The following is a 20,929-nucleotide window of genomic DNA, read 5'->3' as shown; positions in this document are numbered from 1 at the left end:
AGCACCTGATGTAAAACTGTGATCTGTCAGCAGCCTCCCAAGCTGGCTGTGTGCAGCAGTAGATATTTCCAAGGGAATTAATTACTGATGATTTGCAAAGGTAAGAATAATATTTTTCAACAAATGTAGCCTGTGCACTAGGAGGTTAAACAAACACCACCAAAATGTCAACAGAGTTCTTGGCTTTGGAGTTCTCCCATTTCAAACGCAATGAAATAGTTAACCAGAGACTATGCACAGGGAATACTTTCAAATCTTCCCATGAAGCAGAATGTCACACCATCTGGGGCACTTCTCAAGTGATTTGAAAAGTTCACACTGTTTGGAATTACACAGAAATTCAACAGAAAAGGCCTCACCATATCCCCAAAGTCCCATAAGCAACTGTAGACCTCTGTCACGGCCAGTAAAGAAGGCAGAGCTGTGACTTCTCTTCCACAAAGAAACAAAGTCACAGCCCACCAAACTTTTCCACCCCATAACCCTGAACACCCAGGCTGCTTTCTCTGAAAGTCAGAAAGTTGTACTTATTTCCATGAGGAGATGCCTAGATACACAAAGGGAATATCCAACAGGCAAAAGAAGCTTATGGCTCTCCAGAAAATGGGTAAGTTAAACAATCATCTCCAGAAATCCCCCTCGGTTTTACAGGCTACAGTGCTGACAGGAAACCAAGCAACAAGAAAATCACTAAGTCAGGGTTCAGACAGCAGCAGGAAAACTCAGAACCATGTATAATCTAATACTGATACAAAAATATTTAAATGTTTACTGGTTCGGTGTAAAAGAAAAACAAAAAAAGTACTGCTTAACTCAATGAATTTCAAAAACAAATGCTTAATGCCTAACTTCCCTTTTTCTAAAAATATTGGCTAAAAGGCCAACAAAAATACCTTTATTGCCAACTGCCAGCTGACAGAAATGTGGATCCTTGTCAGACAGGCTTCATTTTAAGGCAAGCCTCTAACATAGGACTTAGAGCCCTGATAGATGACCTCCTGCAAGAAGCAAGGAAAATTCTCTGCAATTCATCCTACTGGATTTCTTTGCAGGATTTGACACTGTTGATCAGCAAATACTTTTGCCCCACTTCTAAGAGATTAATGGGAGTGGACTGAAACTGTTCAGATTCTTCCTTCATAACACATCCATGGGAATTACTATGAGCAGCTGCTCCTGTGCCTCCCAAATACATCATCTGCATACTGCCACAGAGGTCAACCATCCCTCAATCATTACTCATTACCTCTCTAGAATCTTCAGTGTACAATTTCATAAATGTTTAGAGAAGGAACAGAGGTCTCAACTGATTTGGAGCTAAAGAGAAAACACCCATTAGTCGTGGTTTTCCCTTTATTATTTTTTCTTACATATACAACGAGGGGACAACTACCAAAATAACCCCACATCATCCTGCACCTTCAGAAATTAATAAGAGACAGCAGCAATGAAAATATCCAGAATCTGGTAATTTTAATTCAGCAGCCCACCTAATGATACTTGCTGCTTCAAAGTGCATCTTTTTCAAACTCTGGCAGCAAATCATTATTTAAACACATTCACATGCAGTCACAAGCAAGCATAAGCCAGACCTAAAGAAATACTCATTTTTCTAATAACCATGGAATGATTTTTTGTTTCTGCATGTACTTCCAAATATACAAATTTCATTTGCACACAATAAGGACTTGTTAGAAAAAGAAAGCCGCAACTCACCAAAAAAAAAAAAAAAGTCAATTACTACATTTATTACATATTTATAATATTTTTCACTTGAAAACAGCTAAATCCTTGGAAAATGTTTTTGGGACCACAGTCGATCACTCAAAGAATAAAACACCTCATGGATTTTGAGAATTTCACTTGCCAATGATTCTTCACTGTTTTGCCCAGAGATTATAAAGCTGTAACAGAATTCACACACAGCCCTACAGCAGCTGTGTGCTGCCATTCAGACCTGAGAGATTCCATGCTGTGATGGAAATTAATGTACTTTGACATCCTCTGGGATTTTGGGGAACAGCTAATAAAGAAATACAACCTTTTCAGTCTATTACACAAATTTTTGGATTCTAAGATCCATGGCCAGTCTCAGGCCAGCAGTGAGGCTTCCCTACCCAAGCAGCAGAAGACTGCCTTCTGTGTTTTAATTATCTCCCCTAGAAAGCAGTTAACTAAATAGACTAAATATATTCTAATGTATATATAATTAAATACTCTGGCCTTATAATTCAGAATTTTTAGAAGGCAACATCAATTAAACAGAGCTTCTCAAAACTCATTAAGCCATCATGCTCAAAGATTCTTGGTATATTTGTGACAGAATATGTTTTAGTCAGTTATTAATCATATTAATCATACATATTTTACTTATTTAGATGCTCCAAACAGCTTTCACCGCTGGTTCATCTTGTGGAAATTTTTTAGGAAAACAGAGCCCCAAGCCATCTTAGACTCACCCTAGATTTAGGCACAGACATGGCTGAAAATGGGCACCAGAACAACCAGGGAGCAGAAAGTCCCTGGAGGGTTTTCAAGGTTTCTTCTTTAGGGCAGAGTGAAGTGAGTGCAAAGTGTTCAAAGACAAGTGGCAGGTTTGGAAATTTTGGACATCACAGTTATAGACATAAAGCTATGTAACAAAGGCCAAACAAAATCTTTTTGTTAGTAATGTGTAAAAACACTTTATAATTTTTGTAGATGCAACTGTGTGTAAAGTTAGGGTAAAGTAATATGAACTTTACTTAAAACAAAAAAAAATATTCTGAGGGAAAAGGTATTTCCACAATAAAGCATATGAAAGGAAAGGTGATCTGATGAAAACATCAGGATCTCTGCCTCCAGGAAAAGGGGGAAGGACTTAAGGTTCTGGGATTTTTAATTTTTCATTTATAAAGTACTGGAAATAATTTTTGGATCCACATGACTTGACACATGCTACCACAAAGGAGTAATTGTGTACAAGAGCTTAAAAACAGAAGAAAGAAGAAAAAGAAAAACTACTTATGCAGAAAACCAATCCCTAGGCTTTAATAAGACACAGCATCACCACAAAGAGAAAAAAAAAAGTTTTACCCTAATATTATTATGTATGTTTCAAATGTAGTCAGCCTTTGATCTTATTTAAATTTAAGATATGTGCTGTCTGCAACAGGAACTTCTGAACTATGCATGTTTCTTAATTCAATGTGGGTATTTTTTGATATCTCAAAATGCACAATGTTGTCCAGAAGTTTCTGCCTCAGTGGCACTGCCAGGATGCCAACCATACTCTAAGCTGAGAAAACAAATGTAAAATCTGAACTGTCACTAGTTTTAATTCACAGAAAGTAATTCTATTAATGGCAAAGAGTTAACAGAGTTGTACAGTGATAAAAAAACGTTCAGGTTTGGAAAGACAATAAGCAGTGGCAACAATCAACTCTGATAGAGATACATCAACTACAGAACCATTAAATATATTGGCATAATGGCATCACTGATAATTTATCTGAATCATATATTCATTTTTTCCAGATCTTTTAAGTTATATTTGTACCAACTTCCGAAGCAGATACCCTTTTTACATATGTATTCTCAGGTATAGAATTTATCACACAGTATCTACGATTTAATTGTCATTCAATTGGAATTAGAAAAACACCTGCAATATGTCAATTATAATATATGGAAATGCAGAAAAATCATATTCTGGATTGACTTTTCATCAGGCTCCAAAATCTTAATTGCACCTGCAAGGTTTCAGCCCACTTCTGCCTGCAGCATGAAAAATGAATGCAGTTACAGAGTTTGGGGCCTCACCTAAGGAAGCCAGCTGAAAATCTGGCCTGCTCCATTTTGGGTTTGGTTAGGAAAATAAGAAAAGACTAAACTTCCAAATGGAAAAGCATAATTCATAACTGCTGTCTTTTTCATAGTTCTACACACATCATTAGAGAATATACTGTTAGCATATGCCAATTCTTACCACAAAAAAAAAAAAATCTTGTTTTAAAGTATAGGAAAGTAACTGCAGTGAAGATCTACATCTGGAAGTCCTGCATAAATGTGAATTGCTACTACCAATTCAGAAAATTCTAAGCAGTAGCTATTGGCAGACATTGTTTCATGTCTTTGGAGTAATTCAAGATTTTTCAGGATGACTTCAGCTTTTTTCTCTCAAACACTGAGAACATTAAATTAAAGTCTTACTGTTTGGCACAAGATAACTTTAATTCAAACCAAGTGGCACCATGCACCACTGAAAAGTACAAATGCACATAAGATTTCATCTATAACTTTACTGCTCACTCCTTCCTGCTGTTTTCATCATGGAAGTGTTCGTGCGATGAGGTCCGGGCAAATGCCAGGACACCATGGCTGCAAATATTGGCAACAGGTCCTACCTTGGAAGTTTTAGAACTGAACACCAGTGCTGCCCCCAGTTAAAGTATGCAGGTTTCAGCCAAGTATGGGATGATCAAACTGAGAAATAGAAACCAAGGTGCCACATCCACAAGTCTACACTCCTACAAAAACACCAGTTCTACAGACCCTGAACCCTCCACCACTGACCCTGACTGAATTTCAATGCTATGCTCTGTACGATCACAGGAGGGCTGTCATTTTGTCTGTAAGGGGGATTAATACCAACCACAATTCCTCATATCATGCCCTCTCAATGAATAGCAGATTCAACTCAGTGTTTCTTAGTTCCAAAACACTAATATGAAAGATTGTTTGGTCTGCCTCTGCCAGCTGCACAAAAATCAGCTCATGCCAAATCCATCTTAGCCCAGAATATTATTATAAACAGATCATTTATTTGACTTTCCATAACAGAGGCATTCAATGAACTGCCTGAGCTGGAAACCAGCAAGGGGAAAGACTTGATACATATAAAAGAAGCAATTTGAACAAATCCAACCATTTAGGTGCACTGAGATCTCTTTTCCTATTCTCATCCTAATGTAAGCACTGTCTTCACAAGGAAGGAAGATGGAGTTCATTCACTCCTGGTGAAAATATTCAGTGGGGAATGTCTCTGCAGAAAACAAGCCAGAAATACTAAATCCTAAAAGACGGCTGCTTTCTCCAAAAAATTTTGTTCTAGAAATCCTTGAGGACTATTTTTTATTGGACATGCATTTTATGTGTTAGTCACACTGTGTTCAGGTTGGGCTACAATGCTAGATTAAATATTAAACAGCAATATTGTTTTATTCTGTCTTCTCCCAAAGTTGGCTTTGGGAGATCCAACTAATTTATATTTTTACCTTATTTTGCCCACTGAATCCTTCTAACTGTGAGACCAGAAAATCCTGGAGGGCACTGTCCTGCTCCTAGAGAAAGTTTGAGTGCTGCAGTCACAGAACTGCAGGATCTAAAATAATCAGGAAAACCCTTCTGCATGGATAAAAAAGTCTCAGAAAGAGAAACAGCTGTATCAACTCAAGAGTATAGATAATGCAAACAAAAAAACCCTCTTTTTTTTCCTGAGAGGAGGAAGGATTTTCTAGACTATATTTAGAGGAATATGGCATAATTTACCAGTGTTTATATATTCAGAGCTCAGATTTTATCTGTGGGCAAGTCTGCAGCACCTAACAAATCCATGTAGGAATAAAAGATTTCTACCAAATCTCAGAAGTATGATAATTTATAGATGAATCATCTGACTTTTACTTTCAGACAAGGAAGGCTTCTTAGCCTTAGCTTTTAAAGTACTATTTCAATTCATATTAAATATTTCTTTTCAGAGTAACTCTTTCCTCCCGTTTATTATTTATGTTTTTCTCAAGGCTCCCTCTGTTGCATCATTTGTTTTCTGTATGCAACCAGCCCTGTTAAATTCCTGCTGAGCAGAGGATGACATTTCTTCATTCTACACATGGTTTCCACAATCTCTCAGATTCCCAAGCACATTCAAGAAGGCTTTTTTTTTTCTCCACAACTTATTTGATTAAGGCAAGAGATTCACAGTTTCAGCAATTTCCCCTCTGCTCTCTGCAATACAAACACCCCCAGCTTCCCCAGCTGCAAGAGGTTTTAACTCAACAACATTTAGGGTTCCTTTTTGTGGAGTTGTTCCATTTTAGTTTTCTCATCCAGGAGGAGATCTGCTCTTCAAAACTATTTTCCAATTGCTATCAGCCAAGGAAGAACAGGGTCCCAGGCTCTGATGTGACTATGAGCACACTCTTACATCTGATGACAAAAAACATCACCTAGAGCTACAAAGTGTGCCAGAAAAGCAGAATTTCAGAAGGCATGCCTATCTAATATCTATTTTAGAAATTTTCACTTATTAGGTCATGTATCACTAAGACCAACCAGGTTCTGGAAAATACCAGTGTCCTAGAAACCAACAGTGCACTGGAGAAACTAAACAGAGAATATCATTACTTGCACAGAGAAGTTTAAGATGCTCACCACTGAGTACTAAAGGCCTCTTCACATTAAATGCTGTGAGAAATAAAATGCAGGTCATTACTGAAATGTGTGCGCTCATACAAAATTTCTCCTTGACATTTCAGAAGTATTGTAGTTTTTCCCAGGAACCAGGATCTCTACAGCTGAGAACTGAAATGATAGTTTTGTTTGGAAAGAAAAAAAAAAAAAAAAGAAAGAAAAAAACACTTTACACACTTTCCACACCACTTAATTTGCTTTTCCTACCTGCTTTGTTGTTGAGAAATATGTAAGAGAAAGAAAAACTTCTTCTGTTAAGGTATTTCCTATGCTCATTAACAGGAGTGACAGGTCCCTCATGGGAAAGGGGGGACTCCAGCACAATGTGCTTCTCTGACAAGATATTTCAGAAATTTTGGCTGCCCTCTGACAAGACTGGCCCAAGCATAAAGAACAAGGCTCAGTCTGTCACTGGAGCCTGTAAGAGTCCTTGCAGTTGCTCATAAAGCCATGGGTGCAGAGGAGTCCCTGACGTGACAAAAGCTTCTGGACACTGCAGCAAAACCAACCAAGGAGGAGACAGACAAAGGTCATTAGTGCTCACCAGAGCTGGAAAACACATCAGCCACCACTGCAGCAAGAAGATGCCTCTGCCACATAACTTCTTTTCCAGACTTACCCATAGTTAAATCACAAAAAAATCAGAGGCCAGAAAGACCTGGTAGGTCTTCCAGTCCACCCTCCTGCCAGGGCAGGTAATTGTAAGGTGAACTCTTCTGTATCTGCATCAGATAAAAGATGTAGTGCTACAGGCAGTGTGGGGGGTCTGGTTTCCATCCAGCCCCAGACTTTAAACAAAATACAACTGGAAATTCGTTTTGCTAAAAACCCCAGAAGTCTCAAAACCGATACAGAGCATAGACTTCCACATAATGCTTGGATGAGTCCTGCCAGACACAGGCATATCTGAGCACATATTCAAGACAGAAAGGCCTGAAGACAGAGGCTTTAGATGCTGTCCATTACTAAATTATTTTCCAAATAAAATGAGAGTGAAACATTAGTAAAGCCTGTCCATCACTGACAATGTAGCTTAACAGACCTACACTGGTAGAATGGGGTATGCCAACAAAAACAAAACAGGTTTTACTGATTCTAGATCGTCTCATTTTCTAAGTTCTCTGGCAAAAATTGATTTAAGCCTGTTCACTTCCAAGGATTTATAAGTATGTATACCTAATGGACTAGCTAGGACGACCGTGGTATGAGCTACAACACACAAATCAGGTTAAGAGTTGCATTTGGAAGAAGGGTGGTTTTGACTTTCCACTGCACCACACATTTAAAGAAATGTAGCATATTAAAAGCATGAAGATTCTACATCAAAACACTTACTGCTCTCACACCACAAAACCAAGTTACAACTAAAGCAGCAATACTGCAAGGATTTGTCTTTCAAGAAATTTTAATATATGAAGATGACATGATAAGAAAATATTGATACTGAGGATTTTGGCAGTAAAGAAACTTCTGTTAGAAGTCAGTTTTGACAATTCTTTGAATCTAAAAGACCTATAAGTACTAAAATGTCATCTGTCTATCCATGTGAGATTTAGCTTTGGCAGTGTTTCAAAAGTGAAAAAAACACTCTTTGTTATATATTTTCTCTACAATAATGTATTTTCAAAGCTAAGAGGTCATATTCTCTTGAGAAGAACAGTAAGATGCATATCAGTTACAGAAATACTTTCAGAAAACAGCTAAGTTTGAATACTCACAACAATCAATGGTTCAACTGTGGATAAAAGCACAAAGTGTGGAATTTATTGTCAACACTTGGAATTTAAAAGCTTTCAAATAATTTCTTCAATTCAGACATTCATTGCTCTGTTCAGGCTAAATTAAACAAACCACTTGGAATCTAACCTAGTTATCTTCATATAAATTTGTCTACTGTTAAGTGATGCCATTATCACAACCTCTCCCCTTTTTCTTTTTCTTTTTCTTTTTTTTTATTACAGACTATTCCACATACAGGTCTGGAAAATGGAGCTCTCTGGCTCATAGGGCTATATTTTTTAAAAGTTTTAAAAAGGAAAAGGAGAGAGAGAAGGTTAGAAAACAAAGTAAGACAAGCAGTGCACTAATTGTTCATCCCTGACCTCTTCCAAACCACTGCAAAACTGTTAAAAGTTGCCTGAGCTGTCTTTATGCAATTCAGCTTTGGTCTTGTTCAACAGCCACAGGGTAAAAAAGCCTTTTAAAAGTGGAAAAGGCCTTTTAAAAGTGGGGCTACACATCAAATAATAGGAGATTTTTTTTTTTTGGTAGGAAAACAAATTATCTTTAATTTAAATTGCAAAAAATTCCTGTGAAAAGATTATTCACTCACTGCAGTTGGTGATCCATCCAGCTATGGTGATTCTGCCAACTGTGCTCAGCTGATAAAGACATTAAAATAACAAGAAATTATTACATCTAATTTTCTGAGTACTTACAGATTCTTGGATTTGAATGCTTCAGCAAAGTGCTGCACACTCTGAAGAGAAGCAAGGTCTAAGGTCATTGCCTCTACCTTGGCTTTATGCTGGAACAAGAGAAAATATAAAAAAGGATAAATAACAGCAAGCTCAGTTCACAGTATCACGTTACAGTAAATGTGTTATGAAACTTGTCTGATTCCCTTGTTTAACATTATAACCCCAGAGTGAATACAAATCATCAAAAGGGATGGATGAGCACAACATTTAGTGCCAAAAGCAGCATTTGTGATTTGGTGATTCTGCTAAAAACATACACTATGTAATGCACAGCTTTATATAATGCAATGAATAGACTCAAGTCAGTGTTAAGGTTAATAGGTATCCTTTTGCTTTGATTTTGATGGTGAAACTTATGTAACTCATGAAATAAAAAGTAGATTAAGTGCTATTCTCAATACATGCTATTTTTTGGAACCATACCAATGGGAAAAAATGGCAAATACTCTATAAAAAACAGCTACCTTGAGATTGTACATATTAATCCAAAAAAATCTATTTTTCATAGCTGGTGATATAAAGGACAGTATAAAGTGACTACAGAAAGTAACAGATCAGTCTACACAGTGCTTTATACAGTAAGAGTTTACCAGCACATATTATAAATGCAATTCCCTGCCAGGGTGGGGAGGCCCTGGCACAGGGTGCCCAGAGAAGTTGTGGACTCCCCATCCCTGGAAGTGTCCAAGGCCAGGCTGAATGGGGCTTGGAGCAACCTGGGATAGTGGAAGGTGTCCCTGCTCATGGCAGGGGGTTGGAACAAGATGGGCTTTAAGGTCCCACCCAAACCATTCTGTGATTCTGTGTCTTCAAAAGAAATTCTGTATATACCTAAAGTAAACTTTTCACCTAGGAGGGGACACGCTATCCCAAAACACAATTTTCAGCTTTAAGATCCCTGTTCACAGGTATTTTGAAACTCCATATCTCAGAACAAAATGAACCAAAAGATGTGCACCTATTTTCATCACAACACTGAAGTCATCACAGAACCAAGTAGCTGGTGGTTGCACCAGGGATCTGCTGGGATTACAATGTTATACCATGAGCATTGCTGGAGGAATGAAAGGACAGCAACACCTAAGTCAGCACAGAAAGAAGCCAGCAAGACTCTCCCATTGTCTCCCAAGCTCAAGTGATCCATCTGCTCTCCCCAGTTAATTACATCAGGCACTTTTCTCCCTATGCCTGTTTTCTATTTTGCTAGTACCCATTCTGCCAAACCTTACAGGTTTGGTTTAAACAGAATATCACTCCAATTCCTCTTGTCCCATTCCAGCCAGACTTATCAGGACAGCAAAATAAACACAACTAAAATTTCAACAGGTTCAATCTCCATAGGAAGTATCAATTGATGGTGTTGGAAAATGCTAAACCAAACTTTGCTACAAAGAGCTTTTTACCCCCACAAGATGCACATCATTCTGGAATTCATTCTGCCCACTGGGTAAATATTTTCTTCTGTTTGATGGTCAGAGACTTGAGAAAGATGATGCTGCCTTGCATTATGCAATAGATCTCCAGAACCGTTTCTCTTCAGCTGTGCAGTTCAAAGCTGTTTACTCACTACAGAAGTCATGTGCATAGTTGGGTTTACTTTGCCTCTGCTTTCCTCAGTCGAAACATTCTCCTGTCTCTCCCAAGGGTAAAAGGACAAGAATGCTACAAATACAAGGATCTAAGGGGGTCAAAAAACATAAAAATCAAGTAGTTCAACAGACTAGACCACAAGCTGTCAGCTGCTGTCCTCTTGGGACAAGGATTCAAGTCCATGCAACATCACTCAGGTAACGCTTTCCCTCTTGGCTTCTGCTACTGATTCCAGGAACAGAAAAGAGGTGTCTGTACTTCAAGTCCAAAAGAAAAAAAAGAAAGTATGAAGCCTCCAAAATACTTTCTGAAATAGAAGGTAAGCAAACTCAGATTGACCTGATTTGGGGTTTAATATATTGAAAACATAAAAATCAGAAATTTAAAAATCTTAATATTTTTTTCCAACTTCTCCCTGCTTTTGCTGTTTAAAACCTTGATGGTTGCAGCCAGTAGTTCCTTCATAGGCACAGAAAAGCACATACTGAGCACAGACAAATGCATTTACTCTGTTTTCCTCACAGGAAAAACTGGAGCATGGGACATCCAAAGCACTCAGAACCTGACAGCTCAGCTTCTGAAGGCACTCAAGAAGCCAGGTGTGAGTGTTTTCTCCAAGCACAACTGGGGAAGAAATCAGTTTAATTTATCATGAGTTTAGGCAAGTTCCCCAACTTTTTTTGTTTCAGATTCTCCCATCAACTGAGAATCCAGCACCTCTCACCCCACAGAGGTTTTCTGTAGACCACCAATTCCTACTACAGTTTGAGACTGTGAAATACTAAGCTTTTAGTATCAATTCATTTTATTCCAAGTTTTCCCACTGCTACTTATATCACGATACCTCTTTTAAAAAACCTATGACTAAGGCAATATACTTGCAAGGTATGTATAATGAAAGAATATCTCCATTAAATGACAAGTAGAAGGTTTTATGTTTGTTTTCTTACAGTAGCTCAGGATTACCTCTGTTATAATGTTTTCCCTCTTCCCCTAGAAGCCTAGGTGTCACATATTGTGATATGTATACAAGAGCATAGGGGGTTTTAATAAAAAATAAAACTAAAAATCATTTTTGCTAAAAGGCATCTTAACTGTAATTGTTCTCTGCAGTCAGAACTGATTGGTAATGGTATGCTGCAAATCCTGATCTAATGTGCCATAATTGTATTATGCTGATGTCTCTCACTATTTCACTTCACATGTTTTCAGTACTGAATTATGCCTCATTTTATGTTGTGAAACCTTAAATTAGACTTGCCACCTTCCCAAATACAGGACACAGTCTTTAAACTGCCATCATCAAATCAACACACTAAGGCAGGAAACTCCAGATTTTTGAAAATTAAATTGACAAAAGGTAGTAATGTTCCCTCCACTACTTTATTTTCAATTACATAATTTGAGAAGAAAGTAGATACTGAAATGAGTGTAGAATAATTTAAAGAGCTCTTTTCTGAACCACAGGATCATAACTACATGGTGCCATTGAAAAGCCGTGCAAAATGAACTCTGGCCTTGCTGCAGATACCCAGGACCAATGTTCCACCTGCACCCAAAACCCCTTCAGGACTAGAGCCAGACCAGCTCTGCAAAGTGGCCAAAGGAGAACAGACACGAGGGGAGGGCACACTTCTGCTGCCTGCTGAGCCCTGTGAAGTCCATGTCAGCCAGAACCAGCTGGGAGGTTTGAGTTTGGGATGGGGGTATTTGTATTTCATGAAGCCCAACGAGCTGTTCAAGGCTAACAATGTCCAGGCTTCAACGTGGTGCCTTTGAAGAAACAGACAAAGGCAAATCAGTCTCCAGTTCCAAACAAATCCTCTTCTAAACCCAACACAGTAACACTTTGAAAAGTCCAAAGAAAAAAATGTATCTTGCATTTCATGTTTCACACTCAGCTCTAAAAGCCTTTCATCAATATTTCCAGGTAAGTTTCATTACTCTATACAACCCCAGAAAACAGCTTATTCAGTTTTGTATGTAAGCTGCTCCCTATTGGAGCAAAAATATTAAAAATGCTTAAGTGCAATTGGCTACACTTTGCACTCATGCTAGAAAAATGCTTATTGAGCCAGAAAGTAACACAAAAGTGAAAACCCCCAGAAAGCCAGCTATTTCACTATATGCAATGCATTCACTTTACAGCCTAAAAATTGTTTAAAAATGAACACTGCATGGTAGAGTAGTTTGGCAGTAAACATGATTGTGCATTTGTGTCTTGGTATTGAAGAAGGAGCCTTTTTTCATAGTGAATTTTTCATTCAAATGTAAGTGATGATTTACGTTAAATATAGGTAAAGCATAGCTACATTTTCCTGAAGGATTGCAAGGAAGTGAAGAGCAGTACAATAAGTTGAAGCATAAAAGCTTTCTCTGTCATAATATTTATTATAATGGCATATAAAATAGCTGAAATAAATAATAGATGACTAAAAGTAAATTCATATGATAAAGAATCTTTCAGCAGACACCATTACTTCTGACTGCTCCAGTTTCATACAGAGTTGAAGAGTCCTAATAAATATGCTGTAGCCTCTGTATCTTATGTAAGTACAAGTCATTTTGTGAGGGCCTACTTCAAATGTACCAGAGTGGACACTACATAATTTACTGTATAATTTTACTCTCAGAAAATACTGTGTGTACATCTTCAATGCTTAAAAGTCCTTAACTCAAATCTGAATATTGGCACAACAACAAGAATATCTGACTTTGAGGAACTGAAAGTACAATCAATTGGTAAAAAGTGGTTTAATTTAATACAGAAAAATCTTCATGACAACATCTTGGAATGCAGATAGTTCTGACAGGCTGTCAGAGAAAGAAAATCTTGGGGGAAAAAAAGAATTTTACATCAAAGCTGATGAAAAATCTGTGGAATTATCTGAAAATAGGTAAACAAATAACCAAATCTCAGCATATGACAAGCAATGCCTAGATAAACTCATATTTCCATGTTGAGGATGGAGCAGGGGATGTTTTAGAAGCACATCTGACAATTTGACACATGGCTTATGACAGTCAATAGCCAGTGCCATGCACTATTTATGGGGTTACCTAATGGGGAAAAAGGCTTTCACTCAGGATTAGGACTGCAAATATTATTGTCCCTAATGTAGTCAACATTTGGTACTTCATGCAAAACTGTATTTATGCAATGGCAGCTTCAGCTGGTTGTGTGCTCTGAATGCTCTGCAGCTCCTTGGAGCTGATGGGGATGGATGCATCCCCCTACTTTTAGAGCAATCCAGCACCTCTGGTAGATGCTCCAATAATGTGTTCCTCTGCTACCTTTGGGATTCATCAATAACGATCCTTAGAAGACCTTGTGGTGGAACATTTTTAGACTAATTTTTCTAGTTTCCTCCCCCTCCTCCTCTCCCCAACATCAGCAGTATTTGTGCAGTACTTTCAAATTTCCACTAACTTTATGCAAGACAACACAAATCAATTTCCCAAATATTATCCATTTTACTAACCCATTTATGAGATGTACAAGGAAACAGCTGGGACTAACTTGATTCTTCATGAAAAGCAGAGATGAAAAGGATTTCCTTTCTTTCATTAGAAAAAAAGATACTTAGTAATACTTGGTTTCACTATTTCCTGATGTCTTTGTTTTACCTGTATTTTGGTTGTAATTTAGTGGTGTAAATTTTTCCTTTATTCTTCTCGCTCAATCCTGTCATAGCCTGATGCTGTGTGCAACCTCTCCCAAAAATTCATTTGCAAAGCCTGTTTCTTCCTGCTTAAGTAACTAGATCTTCCTGATTTTCATAAAAAATGGAATTCCTGCCAAGGTTGTCTTCATCCAAGTCAAGAGGACAGCACAGAGATCAAGATTTAATGGGTCAGTGTGAGCCTGCAAACCACTCAGATTACTGATCAGCCTTGGATCAACATTTTATCATGAAGAATAAATTATTAGAACCATTGTTTTCTTTGTCTCTATCCCTTCTCCAGAACAATTCTGGATGTTTGGCAGAGAACAGTGTTTATCTTTCTGGCATCATCTATAACTTAGAGGCCTCTTCAGAAAAGCCTGAAGCCCTCAAGCTGTTGTAGGATTGTCATGCAAAATAATGCCTAAAAGTTGCAATTGCCTGAAATTGTGAGCCAAAAAGCCTGAAATTCTGAAGGTGAGAGATGTGGAAAAGTGATAAAGATGGCCTGTCAGGAAGGAGTTCAGCTTCTGAGGATGGCATACACCAACTTGGCATTTGGTCCTCACATTTCAACAAATCACTGTTCACAATAGTATTTTTCCTTTATCCAAATACTTCATTTACCTAGAATTTAAAATCCAAATACAAATGGGACTCAAGTCTCCAGGTACAGTTTGTATATTTGACTTATCATGCAATCACCATTTTAAATTTCCCAAAAGTTTTAGAACTTTATCTCTTTCTATTAGCAAATGTCTACACATACACTCATTCATTTCTCTGTGGTTGCTTCATTTTTCAGATTTTAATATCCTTTTTTAATAAATCTTCTGTAATAAATACCACTTACCACTACAATAAGCAATAATGTTATTTCATAATCTTTACATTAGTTAACTCTTAGATCAGTATCTCTATAAATTTGGCCTTTCATATCTTCTGAAGATAATTATAAAGGAAAAAAGGGAAAACATCTGCATTTCTTTAAGAAATTAATATCTTCAGTGAAGTAAACTATGCCCCAGCAATCCTAAATCATGCTTAGAAAGAGCAAAAGAAGTCATTCTCCTAAAGATATTTTAAAAATTATTTATTCCATAACCAGAGAGAACAAAAACATACAAAACTGCTGAACTATAATTTCAGAATACTTCATTTAGTAGGCTCCAAATGCCCTGATTTTCTCTGGATGCACATGGTTCCATTGCACACAGGACACATTTGCTTCAATAACAAGAAATTACATGTATTTAAACAAAAATCTACTGTAGATTTTGGCAATAGGAATTTGTTTAGCTCTTAATGCACATGAACTGTGGGTAATTACTTGGGAGCCTACTTTTAGCTGGATTTTTTTTTTTTTTGTTTCCCTGGATATAGATCACTTCTTTCTGTCTCCAAACACCCATTCCTGTAAAGCTCATTTGAATTTATCTTGGGGAATCTCAAATAATCTTGGCAATATATAACATCATGTGTATGGTTTACCATTCTACTAAACAAATCTCCTTGTTTAGAGAATGATCAAGGGAGCCTGGGAACATGTAACAGAATCTCAGCCGTGGAGAGCCTCCTATTCAGATGCTTTCAATTCCTTTCATTCTGCAGCGTTCCAAGTGATAGCAGAATGCATTTTCAAAGAGAGCAACAAGGCAAACAGCATCGGGATAATTTAGAAGCTACAGGCTTTTTTCCTTTAAAAAACTCCCTCTATTTGAAGTTTTTAAGATTAAATAAACCCAGTTTATGGGTTGCTGAGAAGGAAGCAATGTAGGAGGCAGCAGGGTAATGGATTTGTTGGAAATGGCAGAAGCTGGGGGAAAAAGGAGAATTTCCAAATGGACTAAACCAGTAACATCCCTATTGCAATACATTATTACCATTGTTAATTACCCATAAAATTAAAGAGGTGTTATCTTATATGTACAGTTCCACGCACAGTGGTGTACAAAACTTCCAGCAGGACTTCACACCGTTGTCACAGAGGGAAGGGAGGGCAGCATCCCCACTCCAGGCGACAAACAAGCGGGGAAAAGCATGATGGTCAAAAGGGCAACAATGTTTAAGTAAATACAAAATGAAGCCTTTTTCCCTGTTCTCTCATGATCCATAACCATAAGCTACGTTGTTGCCTGAAAGTGCAGACATGCACTGTGCAGTGCATTAATCCTTCAAACACTAACAGATGCTGGCAGGGATTTAGGCTGGAATGTATTTACAAAGTGACAAATTATGTTCCCTATTATACAGAGAGAGAAAGAGCACCCACAAATAGGCTGATAAATGTCAGCTGCAGTCACGACAAACGGTTTATTTTTATTATACTGTAACCACAAATGTTTTTTGCAGGGAGGCCCAAAGATTTATTTGTTGCAGGAAAAAAGAAGATTATATATGACACAAAGTAATAACTGTGAGATCACTGATGTTCTGGGCAGCTTGCCCTCCTGGAAGCTGTGTTCAGATTGAAAAATGTTGCTTAAAAATGGTATGTTAAATGACACAAAATAAGTAGTCCATAAATCTGTATTGAAACAACAATAACTAATAATTAAAGACAACTCTTAGGACGTGGCTCCTACAAGCTAGAAAGGAAAGCATACTCTTTCCTTTAGTGGAACGTTGAAAATGAAGTAACAATATTGAAATAAACCCGATGAAATTGTTTCAGATCAAAGCCCAAGTGCTGTAATTGCGAGATGGAGCAGTGTGCGTTCTCGATGTGGTCAGAGCGCGGTGGAACAGACAGGGCAGCACAATTAATTGGCAGAATAGTGACGTCTGCAGGTTTACAAATGCACTGCAGCTGTTTGGGAGGATGGCAAAGCTTGCCAAGGGATTTAAGGTACAGTCCTTTCCCCCCACTCTTAATATTAGGGGGAAAAAAAAATCAATATGGTTAAAAGTCATCACTTCTGTACTGATGAATAATGTCAGGATGCTTCAATGTAAGTAGAAATAAATAATGAGACAAAGATATGAAAGAACTGAATAATTAGCTATTTAAGCCATTTTAATTGGCAGTTCATGGTTACAATTTCCTAGATTTAAACAATATAACATTGATAACTTACAGAACAGTATGCTCAAAGAAATAAACACATACACAAACTCTTTTGTTTCCCCAGCTGTTCACATTTCCAAGCTAAGAGATGCATTGAAAATGGTCACATTGATATGTATGTAATTTTAGAAAGTGAAAAAAAAAAGGACTGAATCACATTAGTAAAGATTTCTTGTACAAGGGTTGATAGGATCAGCTTCTTAATATACACTCAATATACACAATATAGACTTGAACAAAAATATGAAGTCTTTCTGCATGCACAGGAAAATATCAGTACCAGAATATGGAAACCTGCCCTTCTGCCACCTGATCTGTGGTCACTAAAGGAGGAAGCTTTTGTCTACTTTCCTTCTAAAGAAATATGATGTGACAAAGAAAACATGAACAAAATAAACAGAAAGGCTGAAATTAAATTTGAGTGCAAACGTGGCCCATCTCAGGAATCATAAAACCAAACACATCATGAAATAGGTAAGGCAATTCCAAGGTTGTCTGAAAAGCTGAGATCAAAGTCCAGCCCGTGTATTTTACAGACGCACAATGGGGCAGCCCCAGACAGGAGGGGTCAGAAGGCCACGTCCCATTGTTCCAATAATTAAGAAAGTTTAAAATGGCTTTAGTGTAAACGTGGAAAAAGTTCACAATCAAGTGTCTTATTTTTAAGCACCATCAACATAAAAAAGCTTTGAAATTTTCATTTACTAAATATACATTGATTTTCTAATAAAATTTTGATCTCAAGATAACAAAAGTATCCCAAAAAAATCCCAAAAATAATTGTCTCATGCAGCAATATAGAGGGAGAGTGGACAGTCTCTCATCATTAAACTTACTACAATACTTGTTTCCTAAATACAACTTGTTTATGAAAAATATGGTCACAAGAATGAAGAATATGCCTTAAAAATTATATTTGCACAGGTATTTGTACATAAAAAACAAGGAAGTGGTGCCAGGACAGCAAATAAAGCAGCAGGCAAAGCACAACAACCACCTACTTCCAGCTTTAAATATTTGCCTGAAGAATAGGTGTGAGAGATTAATACAATTTATTTACAGATAAGAGGAAAAAAAATTTTAAAAAACCCTCCAAAGACCCCCACTGCCTTTCCCCTTTCTAAAGGAAGAAAAATCACTGAAAACAAAGAACTGAACACAAGAGAAGCAGCATGCTAAGTTTGGGAGCAATTTTCTCTCTACTGGACAGAGACTTTTTAGATGCCTTCTGCAATCCTGCAATCATAAGTGTTAATGCCAAGTTTTAATGTAGTCACTCAATTATTAAATAGCTTTTAATTTAACAGATATTGTTACACAGCTAAATAACCAGCACATATTCTACCTCGAAATGTTGGGGTTTAAGCAAGTAGTTTAGGCTTTTCCCTAATGTTAAGGTAAATGCTGGCTGCACCTACCTGAACACCTGAAAAAATAGCAGGTACTGTGTATCTTACCCATATGCCACATGCAAAAATATAAAACATATTAAAAAAAAAAATTCAAAAGGAAAATTTCCAAGCAGATGTTTATAAACAGAAGGTAACGGATAAAAACCCAAACACAATGCTGCATTATGTTACATGATTCACTGATGAACCCATTGGAACTACAGCAAAAAGCCCTTCTGGAAAACTTCCAGAAATTAAAAGGTGCAAACAAGCTGCCTAATACCCTTGCGTAGACTGAATTCTTATGAAGAAAATAAAGTTTATTGTCTGGAAACAGAGAAAGCATGAGGAAAGCACTAAAGCAATGGAGGTGAACAATTAGACAGATGTTCACTTAAGGAAATAAAGAGAACAGAAGAAGCCATCACTGAGGAATTTTACGAGAATACTGACAACTCTGCACCTCATCAAGGGCACTGGTAAAGTTAAAGCCACTGAAGCCATTTCTCCACAACTCCAGTATAACTGCTGACCTTGCAAAAGTCTGCATTTAGCAAATGTGGCTTAGGAAAATAGCATTAGACTTTTCATTCTACTATTTTTTCCCCAAGTCCGTTTATATACCCTACTGTATATTTCAAGAAAATTAACTTTATTTCCTTGTGTAATATTACATGTACTCTGAATTTTTTCCTAACTCTGCTCAGGTATCAGGAAAAACTATACTTACAAAGCCTTTGTTACTTAAGTAAAATTAAATACTATCAATTACATCTGCAACTCATAAAAGCATATACATGAATAGCTGGAATGGCTTTTGCTTAATATGATTATAGATATGTTTCTAAAATAGGGTTTGCACAAGATACAATCTGGCAATCTGGACATGTTTTAGAACTTAGAAGATTTGGCATTTAACTACTGAAAGAAAAATGGAGAAAAAGCATATTTTGTTGATAAACTGTCTCATAGAGCAAAAAAATATGGGCATACAGGCAAAAGGAGGAGCAATTAATAATAAGAGGCAAGATTTTTTGTCAAGGACAAAAATCTTACTCTTCTGTGCTCATGCACACTGAGGTATGAATGTAATTTGTTCCACAAATGTATCTCCTGCTTAAAATATAGTTTAAAAATTCTTGGTTTTGATAATACTTCTCTTGCAGATTTTCAGGAAAAAAGTAACCTCAAGTGCATAACTGATAACTCCTTTTATCTGCTGATGTATTTTCAGAAATTACTGTCAAAGAAATCAGAAAATGTATCTCAGTATCACTAACAGAACTTCCATCACTGTCCTGAGTGCACCAGGCTGCTTCCCACAACATTCCCCAAATGTTCCTGAACTTTAAATTAAACACAACACCCCTCACCTTCCTCACACAGTACAGGCTACACAAATACCAGAAGTGGACTCAGCATTGTCCAGCTGTCCAGGAGCTCCTCCCAGCACTGGAAACTGCACACATCAAGCTCGTTTGGTAACATTATTGGCACAATTTGGGTTGTAGGAACAGGGAGGTACAAGTTAAAAGCGATGTCCTTATCTAAATATTACTTGTACACAAAGCAAACAGAAATCCTGTGAAGTGGTGCTTTATAAAATACTCCTGGTCTTCACCAGCCCCAGTTCCACTGATGAGAAGGGACAGCTCACCCACTGCAAATGGATTTGCAGTGTTTGCAATGCAGCCAGGACTTGGCCCAGGTCTGCAGGGGACAGCCTGCACATTTCCTACACACTCAGGTTTGAAAGTTCTCGGCAACCTGGGAGAAATCCACAGGAAAATGTCATGATTCACATTTTAAATAATATAAAAGATGTGGAATGTGATTGATTTCACACTAGAGAGAATTGAAATTACAGCTTTGAGATAGGTTTTTTCATGTACTGTAAGGTCAAGTAATAGTAAATAATTAATGAATTATGAAACAAGTTTTCCATAAGGCAACACATAAATTCTATTCAATAGGATCTAAATGTGTAGTTACACCAAAAGGCCACATAATATATCACAAAATGAAGAAAATGCATGATGCTGAGGAATAAAGGGGGGCTGCCATTATATTAGAACAACTGTTACTCTTGTGGAATATAAATAAGATCTTTCCATACATACACATCATTTTCATAACTTTTACATCTCATAATCTACAGGAAAAAGAAAAGAAAGCATTTCCAACTTCTTCTGTCATTGTTTTTTGTAGTAAATCTGTTTCCTCACCTCTCCAGCAGTCGGAGGGGTTCTCATGCATTGGGGAGTAGAATGATGAAGTGGATCAGAG

At 37.2% G+C, this 20,929-nt stretch overlaps 1 protein-coding gene across 8 annotated transcripts in view; it reads right to left on the bottom strand.

Moving 5' to 3' along the window:
- Window positions 1–20,929, bottom strand: part of WWOX (WW domain containing oxidoreductase) — a 485,118-nt gene that overhangs the window by 380,836 nt on the left and 83,353 nt on the right. For 7 of the 8 annotated variants that reach the window (XM_068203073.1, XM_068203074.1, XM_068203075.1 and 4 more), the window contains exon 6: window positions 8,889–8,977. In XM_068203073.1, the coding sequence (XP_068059174.1) occupies window positions 8,889–8,977 (89 nt within the window). Of the gene's footprint in view, window positions 1–4,326; window positions 5,024–8,888; window positions 8,978–20,929 lie in introns of those variants that run through there. The other variant, XM_068203081.1, reaches the window with a different exon arrangement.

This window comes from Anomalospiza imberbis, chromosome 12, assembly GCF_031753505.1.
Source record: "Anomalospiza imberbis isolate Cuckoo-Finch-1a 21T00152 chromosome 12, ASM3175350v1, whole genome shotgun sequence".
NCBI lineage: Eukaryota > Metazoa > Chordata > Aves > Passeriformes > Viduidae > Anomalospiza > Anomalospiza imberbis.
The sequence above is the reverse complement of the archived record's forward strand: the minus strand, read 5'-3'. Positions and strand labels throughout refer to the sequence as shown.